This window comes from Procambarus clarkii, chromosome 6 (genome assembly GCF_040958095.1).
Source record: "Procambarus clarkii isolate CNS0578487 chromosome 6, FALCON_Pclarkii_2.0, whole genome shotgun sequence".
Taxonomy (NCBI): domain Eukaryota; kingdom Metazoa; phylum Arthropoda; class Malacostraca; order Decapoda; family Cambaridae; genus Procambarus; species Procambarus clarkii.
Window position 1 is genome coordinate 33,153,609 of NC_091155.1, and position 14,171 is coordinate 33,167,779.

The 14,171-nt window shown below is 43.1% G+C and overlaps 1 protein-coding gene across 1 annotated transcript in view; it reads left to right on the forward strand.

The window, feature by feature from the left end:
• The first annotated feature begins 3,827 nt into the window (after nt 1-3,827).
• Nucleotides 3,828-14,171, forward strand: part of Eip93F (Ecdysone-induced protein 93F) — a 440,165-nt gene continuing 429,821 nt past the window's right edge. The window contains exon 1 of the mRNA XM_045735941.2: nt 3,828-3,925. Within this exon, the coding sequence (XP_045591897.1) occupies nt 3,832-3,925 (94 nt within the window). The 5' untranslated portion in view covers nt 3,828-3,831. The remainder of the gene's footprint in view (nt 3,926-14,171) is intronic.

The following is a 14,171-nucleotide window of genomic DNA, read 5'->3' on the forward strand; positions in this document are numbered from 1 at the left end:
AGCTTGGAGTTAATAGATGTGTCAGGCGTGAGGTTGACCCAGGTGTCAAAAGTCCAAGAGTGTGAGACAATTAAGGGCCCGAGAGTGCGAGACAAGGGCCTTAGAGCGCGAGACAAAAGGGCCCCGAGGGCACGAGTCAAAAGCTCGAAAGCGCGAAACAAGAGTTCGATCCCAACGTCAAGGTGTTACGGTATCGACACCGGCGCTTAAGTGTGGAGTGACGATTTTTGCGCCATCTATGGATCTGCACACCAACCATCCGGTATGTGGTGCAACTCAGACAACGCCATCTATTGGTGGTGGCGTGGCATCGGTGAAAGGCTCCGGTTTCCTGCCTCAGTTAGAAGAGGAGGTCGCTGAGGATGACCTCTGGTGGGTGACGTATCGAGATCAACACCATTTAAGTTGTGGCTACAATTTACAATTTCAATAACCCGGTGGATGGGTGTTATCGTAAGGTCACTCAGTATATTGTCTGTCTAGCTAATGACGTTTTATGTTCACAGAGATGACGTAAGGAGGTGATTTGGCTGAGGAGGACAGTTCACCGTGGACAGTCCAAAACAAACCTTAACTTGGTCCGGTGAGAGGACAAAGTGGCCGCCGTCGGTTATAGTAGTGTGTTAGGTGCTGGTTTATGCAGTCTTGGATGGGCCGACATACCCGGGATTGGCCAGGATGAGTTAGGAGACAACAGTGGCGCGTCTGTTGAGAAGTGCTGCTAGTGAGCGACTAGAAGTGCTGCTAGTGAGCGACTAGAGATTTCTGCCAGAGTGCTAGCTATTCCAGTATGGGACTATTTGAGACCTCTGTCAGCGTGTATCTGGCAGGAGAGTGGAGGTTGGGTGTTGGCACATCGTGAAGATAGGGTTGTGTGGACAGGCCCATGTTGAGGAAGGTGAGGTCGCTGGTGTTTCCCATTAAGTCTGGACGACGTGTACCTACCATTAAGTCTGGACGACGTGTACCTACCATTAAGTGTGGACGACGTGTACCTCCCATTAAGTGTGGACGACGTGTACCTACCATTAAGTCTGGACGACGTGTACCTACCATTAAGTGTGGACGACGTGTACCTACCATTAAGTGTGGACGACGTGTACCTACCATTAAGTGTGGACGACGTGTACCTACCATTAAGTGTGGACGACGTGTACCTCCCATTAAGTGTGGACGACGTGTACCTCCCATTAAGTGTGGACGACGAGTACCTACCATTAAGTCTGGACGACGTGTTCCTACCATTAAGTGTGGACGACGTGTACCTACCATTAAGTGTGGACGACGTGTACCTACCATTAAGTGTGGACGACGTGTACCTACCATTAAGTGTGGACGACGTGTACCTCCCATTAAGTGTGGACGACGAGTACCTACCATTAAGTGTGGACGACGTGTTCCTACCATTAAGTGTGGACGACGTGTACCTACCATTAAGTGTGGACGACGTGTACCTACCATTAAGTGTGGACGACGTGTACCTACCATTAAGTGTGGACGACGTGTACCTACCATTAAGTGTGGACGACGTGTACCTACCATTAAGTGTGGACGACGTGTACCTACCATTAAGTGTGGACGACGTGTACCTACCATTAAGTGTGGACGACGTGTACCTACCATTAAGTGTGGACGACGTGTACCTACCATTAAGTCTGGACGACGTGTACCTACCATTAAGTCTGGACGACGTGTACCTACCATTAAGTCTGGACGACGTGTACCTACCATTAAGTCTGGACGACATGTACCTCCCATCAAGTCTGGACGACGTGTACCTACCATTAAGTGTGGACGACGTGTACCTACCATTAAGTGTGGACGACGTGTACCTACCATTAAGTCTGGACGACGTGTACCTACCATTAAGTCTGGACGACGTGTACCTACCATTAAGTCTGGACGACATGTACCTACCATTAAGTCTGGACGACATGTACCTACCATTAAGTCTGGACGACATGTACCTACCATTAAGTGTGGACGACGTGTACCTCCCATTAAGTATGGACGACGTGTACCTCCCATCAAGTCTGGACGACGTGTACCTCCCATTAAGTCTGGACGACGTGTACCTACCATTAAGTATGGACGACGTGTACCTACCATTAAGTGTGGACGACGTGTACCTGGGAAGTGGATTAATCGGGATTTAATGACGCTGTCGCTGTATTGTGTCCTTAATAAAAGAGACACTTTGTAAATCTGTGCAGTAATCTATATAAATAATAATGGAAATGTTCATTTGCTCATAATCGCTAATCTCCGAAAGTTCTTCACCGATTGCTTTGAAATTTTGACACGACGTTCTATTTAAATACGTGCGTGTTTTTATATACCTACTATATAGATGCCACACCTGTGACAGATAAAAACATGTTTTTTTTTTTTAAACAGCGCCATCTGTTGCATGTAATAGCAACACACGCTATACTAAATATGTTACGATTCCATTTCAAGGTTTCCGAATGCATTGACAAATTGAATTTTCATTGATTTCGATTTATTTTCATTTTAACTTAACTATTTTGTGTGACAATGCGTTGGAATTAAGCTGTGTTGTTTACCATACCATTCATTTCGTAAGTATAAGTACAAGTGCCACACCTGTGACAGGTAAAAACATGTTTTTTTTTTTAAACAGCGCCATCTGTTGCATGTAATAGCAACACACTCTATACTAAATATGTTACGATTACATTTCAATGTTTCCGATAGCATTGACAAATTGAATTTTCATTGATTTCAATTTATTTTCATTTTGATTTAATTATTTTGTGTAACATTGCGTTGGAATTGAGCTGTGTTGCTTACCATACCGCTCAATTCGTGAGTATAGTTTATTTTTAACTGTTTTCATTTCTTTTTTTAACTGTTTTTCTTACATTTCAGTGATGGTAACATCAGATCATTTGATGTTCCCAATTTTCGGATGGGAGCATTAGAGCATTTGGGAATGCATCGGGCAAGGGAGTGGGGAATGGTGGGGGAGTACGAGGGGACAGGAGTGGGGGATAGTGGGGAGGAAGAGGGAACGGGGGAGTTGGGGATGGTGGGGGTGCCGGGGAGGGGGGGGGGTGAATGGTGGGGAGGACGATGAGACGGGGGAGTGGTGGGGAGGATAGGGGAAGGTTGCTGTGGTCGGGTACAGCTAGTACTGTAATATATATATATATATAAAATGAGGGTGTCAAGAGGAGGGTACCAGGTGTCAAGGAGTGGGTGCCAGGGGTGAGCCAGGTGTCAAGGAGTGGGTGCCAGGGGTGAGCTAGGTGTCAAGGAGTGGGTGCCAGGGGTGAGCTAGGTGTCAAGGAGTGGGTGCCAGGGGTGAGCCAGGTGTCAAGGAGTGGGTGCCAGGGGTGAGCCAGGTGTCAAGGAGTGGGTGCCAGGGGCGAGCCAGGTGTCAAGGAGTGGGTGCCAGGGGTGAGCCAGGTGTCAAGGAGTGGGTGCCAGGGGTGAGCCAGGTGTCAAGGAGTGGGTACCAGGCGTGAGCCAGGTGTCAAGGGGAGGGTGCCAGGCGTGAGCCAGGTGTCAAGGGGAGGGTGCCAGAGGTGAGCCAGGTGTCAAGAGGAGGGTGCCAGAGGTGAGCCAGGTGTCAAGGGGAGGGTGCCAGAGGTGAGCCAGGTGTCAAGAGGAGGGTGCCATAAGAGAGAGAGAGAGAGAGAGAGAGAGAGAGGTGGGGTGGGGGCGTGGAGGTGAAGCAGAAGAACGGGAGGAGGATGAGAGCGGTGTAAGTGAAGCAGCAGCAGCAGCAGCAGCAGCAGCAGCAGCAGCAGCAGCAGCAGCAAGGTAGGCCGCGTGCGGGTGGTGCGCCAGTGTGGGTGAGGGAACATGGCAGAGTGCACGGCCCCGCGCTGTCTCCACGAGAAAAGACATATACGGCGGGAGCTCCTTCGATGGTCAAGGAACACCACTCTACTCTTAGGTAGGCTCGTCACCCCCCTCCTCCTCCCCTGCCCTGCCCCCCGCCCTGGCACCCCCTCCTCCTCCCCCCCCACCCCCACAATACTAGCGAGGCACTGTGCCACATTTCGGGTCGTTGTGTCCCCGTATTACCCGACTCGACAGGTGTCTCTTGTGTTTTTTTTTTCAATTCGTCCTGTTTTATGTGGTGTTACCAGCGCCTCTAGTGTGTGTGTGTTACACGACACCTGGTGTGTTAATGTGCTCCGAGCAGTGCCGGCTTGCATGCAAACCAGAAGCAAAGTGAAGGAAAAAGCGAGGCATAGTGCCGAGTGCCACCCTTCTATACGAGTGCCTCATCTTCCTCTCGTATACTTAGTGAAGTGATATTAACTACATAAAGACCCTGGAGGGAGTGTACTGACAATTTGTTTGTGTATCAGCGGTGAATCACAGGTGTGTAGAGGGGGGGGGGGGAGGGGGCGAGGGGAGAGGCACAGGTGTGTGTCATACTTTTGTGTTCTTGTATTGATGCCAGACTCTTGAGTGCCACAGTGCGGTCGACAGATTGGCTCTGGTGTCTACGCTACTGGTGGGTGACCCCGGCACACCCACCCTCAGTGTTCAACAGTCACCTGGGCCAGCCTCGGCCAGTCTGGCCCAGTCTGGGGCCTGCCTGGGCCAGTCTGGCCCAGTCTGGGGCCAGCCTGGGCCAGTCTGGGCCAGTCTGGGGCCAGCCTGGACCAGCCTCGACCAGCCTGGGCCAGTCTGGGGCCAGCCTCGACCAGCCTGGACCAGCCTGGCCCAGTCTGGGGCCAGCCTGGACCAGCCTGGGCCAGTCTGGGGCCAGCCTGGACCAGCCTCGACCAGCCTGGGCCAGTCTGGGCCAGTCTGGGCCACCAGACCACCGTGACCTCAAAGAAAAAAGAGCTTCTCATGGTTATTTATTTATATTTGTGCGTGCGTGTGTGTGTTGCGTGTATGTGTTTGCTTGCGTGTGTGCGTGCGAGTGCGTGTGGAGGTTTGCTTGTACATACCACAATGCGGCATCAGACAGATACTGAGAGATGCACGTGTGGTTGAATATTAATATAATGGAGGTGTGTGTGTGGGTGTGTGTGTGTGGAGGGGAGGGGGTGTTTTGGGTGTGTGTGTGTGGGTGTGTGTGTGTGTGTGTGTGTGGAGGGGAGGGGGTGTTTTGGGTGTGTGTGTGTGTGTGTGTGGAGGGGAGGGGGTGTTTTGGGTGTGTGTGTGTGGGTGTGTGTGTGTGTGTGTGGAGGGGAGGGGGTGTTTTGGGTGTGTGTGTGTGTGTGGAGGGGAGGGGGTGTTTTGGGTGTGTGTGTGTGTGTGGGGCCACACACTGGTGCTGAGCTGGGGCCCGGTGTTTGTGATACAAGCAAGGGGCTTCCCACTTGCCAGTCCAGCAGCGCGCTCCTTCCCTCCCCACCCACTCCTCCCCCCTCCGCTAGATGTCACCCCTAGTGTCTTGAACTGACTCTTGCCTCTCCTAGCTCTTCCTAGCACCTCCAAGCTCTTCCTAGCACCTCCAAGCCCTTCCTAGCACCTCCAAGCCCTTCCTAGCACCTCCAAGCCCTTCCTAGCACCTCCAAGCTCTTCCTAGCACCTCCAAGCCCTTCCTAGCACCTCCAAGCCCTTCCTAGCACCTCCAAGCCCTTCCTAGCACCTCCAAGCCCTTCCTAGCACCTCCAAGCTCTTCCTAGCACCTCCAAGCCCTTCCTAGCACCTCCAAGCCCTTCCTAGCACCTCCAAGCCCTTCCTAGCACCTCCAAGCTCTTCCTGGCACCTCCAAGCCCTTCCTAGCACCTCCAAGCTCTTCCTAGCACCTCCAAGCACGACCTAAATCTGATGTTCTAGTCCCCTGACAGTATTGTTTAACATATTGGTCATGTATACCATCAATATCACTATACCCGTCACTCGCTTAATGTTTATCTCTGGAGACTAATACACAAGTATACATACAAGCCTACACTGCTCACGTGTATACGACTAACTCTCCAGAAATAGTCTTAACAGTGTAGATAAAACATTGTTAATAACGAAATTGTGCGTTGACAAAAGATGTCTCACAGTTCACGAGAGGTGGAGACGACCTGTGATTTATTATTGAAAATGTAGACATTCTTTCTGTGTCGCGTCAAGTTGACTTTGTTCGTTATTGTTTAGGTAAAATACAAGTGTTTTATGCAGACGAGGAGTCACAATAACGTGGCTGAGGATGTGAGGACTAAATTACACACCACACTATGAGGAGGCGATGTTTCGGTCCGTCGTGGACCATTGTCAAGTTGACTGATTAAGGTACAAGACGGACCGAAACGTCGTCGTCTCGGTCCGTCGTGGACCATTGTCAAGTTGACTGATTAAGGTACAAGACGGACCGAAACGTCGTCGTCTCGGTCCGTCGTGGACCATTGTCAAGTTGACTGATTAAGGTACAAGACGGACCGAAACGTCGTCGTCTCGGTCCGTTGTGGACCATTGTCAAGTTGACTGATTAAGGTACAAGACGGACCGAAACGTCGTCGTCTCGGTCCGTCGTGGACCATTGTCAAGTTGACTGATTAAGGTACAAGACGAACCGAAACGTCGTCGTCTCGGTCCGTCGTGGACCATTGTCAAGTTGACTGATTAAGGTACAAGAAGGACCGAAACGTCGTCGTCTCGTTTTCTGATGTGTGGTTTAATCTTTAAAAATATATTATATATAATTATAAACGATCGAAAGGTACGGATGCGTGTGTGTGTGAGTGTGTGTGTATTCACCTAGTTGTGTTTGCGGGGGTTGAGCTCTGCTCTTTCGGCCCGCCTCTCAACTGTCAATCAACTGTTTACTAACTACTATTTTTTTTTCAACACCACACACACACACACACCAGGAAGCAGCCCGTGACAGCTGACTAACTCCCAAGTAACTATTTACTGCTAGGTAACAGGGGCATTCAGGGTGAAAGAAACTTTGCCCATTTGTTTCTGCCTGGTGCGGGAGTGTGTGTGTGTGTGCGCGCGCGCTCGCGCACCAACTATTAGTTTTCTTGTAAACAACAACCACTCCGCTTAACTCTCTCACTCGGATATAATATAGAAAAGAGTATATATAAAGGTTATAAGTGTTATATACAATGTTGATATATAGATGTTATGTATAACATTAATGTATATAAATATTATATGTGACACGTCACTAGTGAGGGGTCCTGGACACGCTTGGACGTGATCCAGGGCGGGGCCAGGTTCGAATCCTGATCGGGGTCAAAAAATTCTTAGTGACAAATATTATATACAAATAGTTAATAATAAAAATAAAATTTTTGTTCCAATTATACCTTCTTAAAATTGTTAAATGTAACTAAGTATATGTTTAAGGTTGTTATCTTGCACCTCGTCATCTTTTAATGACCCAATTACATCATTAAGCTCCCTGGGGGGTAATTAGCACATAAGCATTTGTTAAACAACTCTATACAACAAGAATAATTTAAATAATAATATCTATAAATTTAGTCAACTGGAAATGTCATGTTTAATAGTTTTAATATAAGAGTTAATATCAAGGTTAATGCATTAAATGTATTAATAATATTATTATTAATATGAATTAATATGTATATTAATATGTATATGTGTAGTATATTAATATGTATTATTAATAATGTATAATTAATATCAATGAGTAACAAAATTATTTTATTATTATAAATACATAGAAGGTTAACGCTCTTGTCTAAATTTATATAATTTTTCTGCTCAAATTATAGTCAAAATAGAGAAAATTAGTATTGGTTAAACGTAATACCAATTAATGATAATACTCACCAAAGTATAATTAATAACGATAATGATAAAAGTAATACTAATTAATATACAAATGTAATAATATTGCAATTAGAGATGTACCGGTACCAACATTTTGACCGATGATGATTCTGAAAACTATTAGTCCATACCAACGATATTGTCCAACCATTGGCTGAGACAGATCCTTCAGAACAATTAACCGATACTGATAAAGCAATATTATTGGTCAATGCCGCCGGTACAACTGTATAAATTAATTATTTAAATTAATAATATACAGGACTCAAGTTTCTGTGACTGAGAATTACTGTTTATCGAAGATTACAACTATATCCATGGCTACACTGTGAGTGTTGGTGGGTCAGTGTCCATGGCTACACTGTGAGTGTTGGTGGGTCAGTGTCCAGGGCTACACTGTGCGTGATGGTGGGTCAGTGTCCAGGGCTACACTGTGTGTGTGTTGGTGGGTCAGTGTCCAGGGCTACACTGTGGGTGTTGGTGGGTCAGTGTCCAGGGCTACACTGTGTGTGTTGGTGGGTCAGTGTCCAGGGCTACACTGTGAGTGTTGGTGGGTCAGTGTCCAGGGCTACACTGTGAGTGTTGGTGGGTCAGTGTCCAGGGCTACACTGTGCGTGTTGGTGGGTCAGTGTCCAGGGCTACACTGTGCGTGTTGGTGGGTCAGTGTCCAGGGCTACACTGTGAGTGTTGGTGGGTCAGTGTCCAGGGCTACACTGTGCGTGATGGTGGGTCAGTGTCCAGGGCTACACTGTGAGTGTTAGTGGGTCAGTGTCCAGGGCTACACTGTGTGTGTTGGTGGGTCAGTGTCCAGGGCTACACTGTGTGTGTTGGTGGGTCAGTGTCCAGGGCTACATTGTGAGTGTTAGTGGGTCAGTGTCCAGGGCTACACTGTGAGTGTTAGTGGGTCAGTGTCCAGGGCTACACTGTGTGTGTGTTGGTGGGTCAGTGTCCAGGGCTACACTGTGTGTGTTGGTGGGTCAGTGTCCAGGGCTACACTGTGTGTTGGTGGGTCAGTGTCCAGGGCTACACTGTGTGAGTGTTGGTGGGTCAGTGTCCAGGGCTACACTGTGTGTGTGTTGGTGGGTCAGTGTCCAGGGCTACACTGTGAGTGTTGGTGGGTCAGTGTCGAAGAGTGGAGACAGAATGGTGTGTGTGTGTATATATATGTGTGTTTGTGTGTGTGTATATGTGTGTGTGTGTGTGTGTGTGTCAATGTGTGTGTGTGTGTGTGGTCCATGTAATTCACACCAGCTGGCCATGAGAGGGTCGTAGCCAGCTGTGTCTCTCAGAGGTTACATCATCGGTTTGATTATTTGCACCAGTTTCGGCAGAGAGAGAGAGAGAGAGAGGCTTTAGGCTGTGTTCACCTTGACATTTATATCTTTCTTTGGGATTTCACTATGTAACATTTTTATTCTAATGGATGATGCCGAAATTTTACCAAATATTTGCATATTAATTTTAAAATGGACTTTAAACACTAAGTCTTGCAGAAAAATCCAATTACTTGTTCTCAACGCTAAAAAAAAACAAAAAATATCAAATTATTTGTTCTCAGAGCTAAAAAAAATGTGTATGGCCAATATAAATTAACACCAACTTTATTTCCACACATCTTCTTGCGTCAAAGATTTATATTGATGCGTTACGATGTTACTTTTTATTACTCTGTGTTACAGGCAACGCATTTTGGTGCGTCGTGAGTGACGGGGCTTCTCCTCCTACCAAGAAAGTCTCATATTGCACATATGCGTTACATGCGGCCAAAAATAGTCATACTAGAAAATTTGAAGCGGCTCGCGATAGTGACGTACTGTCCCGTTTTCTGTATTGGGTCCTCTGGTAGGTTAGGAGAGGGCACTTTAGCAGGAGAGGAAACCTTAAGAGGACGGGCTGGCACCAGCCCCGGTATTATGCCATTCTTGCAACATTTTGTGCATAGTGAGGCATGGATTTTGTGTAGTTTCTGAAGTTAGTGCGTTATGCGGGCTTGATGTGCGTCAACCCTGCTGTAATACCCGTGAAGTTGCGTCATTTTGTGCATAATCAAGGGTAATGAGGCATGGATTTTGTGTAGTTTCTAGTGCGTTATGCGGGCTTGATGTGCGTCAACCCTGCTGTAATACCCGTGAAGTTGCGTCATTTTGTGCGTAATCATGGATATTAAGGAATATATATACTTGCGTAGCTTCCTTCTTTCAGTCGTTGGGTAAAAAAAAAATTCCTTTTGCGTTGATAATTGCTTCATTGACATTTGTTCTTTGCGTCAAGTGTTCTACAGTGTTCTCTCTCCGTTTAATCTTGTTCAATGCTGCTCTCTCGTGCGCTTGTTATTGCGTAAGTTATTTCCCCCTGCAATGTTTACAATCTGTAGTCCTGTTCATTTTGCGTTGTTTACAATTATTCTATCAACGTAAGTTTATAATGTTCTTCATGTGATTATGATTTGTAATGTAGTTCTGAGCTTCGATTAATACGTTTATGCGTTAATTATTGCGTTCTGTTATACGCTCTATGCGTTCATTATTGCGTAACGCTGCACTCTCTAACGGCCGTTATTATGTAATGATGTACTGTGGGTAGGCGGTATTGCGTAATAATGTACTCAGTGCGTTCATATTGCGTAATGATGTACTCAGTGCGTTCATATTGCGTAATGATGTACTCAGTGCGTTCATATTGCGTAATGATGTACTCAGTGCGTTCATATTGCGTAATGATGTACTCAGTGCGTTCATATTGCGTAATGATGTACTCAGTGCGTTCATATTGCGTAATGATGTACTCAGTGCGTTCATATTGCGTAATGATGTACTCAGTGCGTTCATATTGCGTAATGATGTACTCAGTGCGTTCATATTGCGTAATGATGTACTCAGTGCGTTCATATTGCGTAATGATGTACTCAGTGCGTTCATATTGCGTAATGATGTACTCAGTGCGTTCATATTGCGTAATGATGTACTCAGTGCGTTCATATTGCGTAATGATGTACTCAGTGCGTTCATATTGCGTAATGATGTACTCAGTGCGTTCATATTGCGTAATGATGTACTCAGTGCGTTCATATTGCGTAATGATGTACTCAGTGCGTTCATATTGCGTAATGATGTACTCAGTGCGTTCATATTGCGTAATGATGTACTCAGTGCGTTCATATTGCGTAATGATGTACTCAGTGCGTTCATATTGCGTAATGATGTACTCAGTGCGTTCATATTGCGTAATGATGTACTCAGTGCGTTCATATTGCGTAATGATGTACTCAGTGCGTTCATATTGCGTAATGATGTACTCAGTGCGTTCATATTGCGTAATGATGTACTCAGTGCGTTCATATTGCGTAATGATGTACTCAGTGCGTTCATATTGCGTAATGATGTACTCAGTGCGTTCATATTGCATAATGATGTACTCAGTGCGTTCATATTGCGTAATGATGTACTGTATGCGGTAATTATTGCGTAATGCAGTACTTTATGCGTCTATTATTGCGTAATGCTGCTCTCTCTATGGGGCCACAAATGCGCAATATTGTGGTGCTTGTATATGCTTGAATGTGCTTGTATATGCTTGTATAAGCTTGAATGTGCTTGTATAAGATTGTATATATGCTTGTATATGCTTGTATAAGCTTGAATGTGCTTGTATAAGATTGTATATATGCTTGTATATGCTTGTATAAGCTTGTATATGCTTGTATATGCTTGTATAAGATTGTATATATGCTTGTATATGCTTGAATGTGCTTGTATAAGATTGTATATATGCTTGTATATGCTTGTATATGCTTGTATAAGCTTGTATAAGCTTGTATATGCTTGTATATGCTTGTATAAGCTTGTATATGCTTGTATAAGATTGTGTATATGCTTGTATAAGATTGTGTATATGCTTGTATATGCTTGTATATGCTTGTATATGCTTGAATGTGCTTGTGTATGCTTGTATATGCTTGTATATATGCTTGTATATGCTTGTATATGCTTGTATATGTTTGTATATGCTTGTATATGCTTGTATAAGATTGTATATATGCTTGTATATGCTTGTATATGCTTGTATATGCTTGTATATGCTTGTATATGCTTGTATAAGCTTGTATATGCTTGTATATGCTTGTATATGCTTGTATAAGATTGTATATATGCTTGTATATGCTTGTATATGCTTGTATATGCTTGTATATGCTTGTATAAGATTGTATATATGCTTGTATATGCTTGTACATGCTTGTATAAGCTTGTATAAGCTTATATAAGCTTGTATATGCTTGTATATGCTTGTATAAGATTGTATATATGCTTGTATATGCTTGTATATGCTTGTATATGCTTGTATAAGCTTGTATATGCTTGTATATGCTTGTATATGCTTGTATATGGTTGTATAAGATTGTATATATGCTTGTATATGCTTGTACATGCTTGTATAAGCTTGTATATGCTTCTATATGCTTGTATAAGATTGTATATATGCTTGTATATGCTTGTATATGCTTGTATATGCTTGTATATGCTTGTATATATGCTTGTATATGCTTGTATATGCTTGTATATGCTTGTATATGCTTGTATATGCTTGTATATGCTTGTATATGCTTGTATAAGATTGTATATATGCTTGTATATGCTTGAATGTGCTTGTATAAGATTGTATATATGCTTGTATATGCTTGTATATGCTTGTATAAGCTTGTATAAGCTTGTATATGCTTGTATATGCTTGTATAAGCTTGTATATGCTTGTATAAGATTGTGTATATGCTTGTATATGCTTGTGTATATGCTTGTATATGCTTGTATATGCTTGTATATGCTTGAATGTGCTTGTGTATGCTTGTATATGCTTGTATATATGCTTGTATATGCTTGTATATGCTTGTATATGTTTGTATATGCTTGTATATGCTTGTATAAGATTGTATATATGCTTGTATATGCTTGTATATGCTTGTATATGCTTGTATATGCTTGTATATGCTTGTATAAGCTTGTATATGCTTGTATATGCTTGTATATGCTTGTATAAGATTGTATATATGCTTGTATATGCTTGTATATGCTTGTATATGCTTGTATATGCTTGTATATGCTTGTATAAGATTGTATATATGCTTGTATATGCTTGTACATGCTTGTATAAGCTTGTATAAGCTTATATAAGCTTGTATATGCTTGTATATGCTTGTATAAGATTGTATATATGCTTGTATATGCTTGTATATGCTTGTATATGCTTGTATAAGCTTGTATATGCTTGTATATGCTTGAATGTGCTTGTATATGGTTGTATAAGATTGTATATATGCTTGTATATGCTTGTACATGCTTGTATAAGCTTGTATATGCTTCTATATGCTTGTATAAGATTGTATATATGCTTGTATATGCTTGTATATATGCTTGTATATGCTTGTATATGCTTGTATATGCTTGTATATGCTTGTATATGCTTGTATAAGATTGTATATATGCTTGTATATGCTTGTATATGCTTGAATGTGCTTGTATATGCTTGTATATGCTTGAATGTGCTTGTATATGCTTGTATATGCTTGAATGTGCTTGTATATGCTTGTATATGCTTGAATGTGCTTGTATATGCTTGAATGGGCTTGTATATGCTTGTATATGCTTGTATATATGCTTGTATATGCTTGTATATGCTTGTATATATGCTTGTATATGCTTGTATATGCTTGTATATATGCTTGTATATGCTTGTATATATGCTTGTATATGCTTGTATAAGCTTGTATATGCTTGTATATGCTTGTATATGCTTGTATAAGCTTGTATATGCTTGTATATGCTTGTATAAGCTTGTATAAGCTTGTATAAGCTTGTATAAGCTTGTATATGCTTGTATAAGCTTGTATATGCTTGTATAAGCTTGTATATGCTTGTATATGCTTGTATAAGCTTGTATATGCTTGTATAAGCTTGTATAAGCTTGTATATGCTTGTATAAGCTTGTATATGCTTGTATATATGCTTGTATAAGCTTGTATAAGCTTGTATAAGCTTGTATATGCTTGTATATATGCTTGTATAAGCTTGTATATGCTTGTATATGCTTGTATATATGCTTGTATAAGCTTGTATATGCTTGTATATATGCTTGTGTAAGCTTGTATAAGCTTGTATATGCTTGTATAAGCTTGTATAAGCTTGTATATGCTTGTATATGCTTGTATATGCTTGTATAAGCTTGTATATGCTTGTATAAGCTTGTATATGCTTGTATATGCTTGTATAAGCTTGTATAAGCTTGTATAAGCTTGTATAAGCTTGTATAAGCTTGTATATGCTTGTATATATGGTGATGACTGGTGTAGGGGTGATCAGTCCGTCAGGTCTACCATACTCGGCGCGAATCGCTGCTTCATAAAGTCTTTTATATGCTCTTACTGTTGATAATTTTGTGTG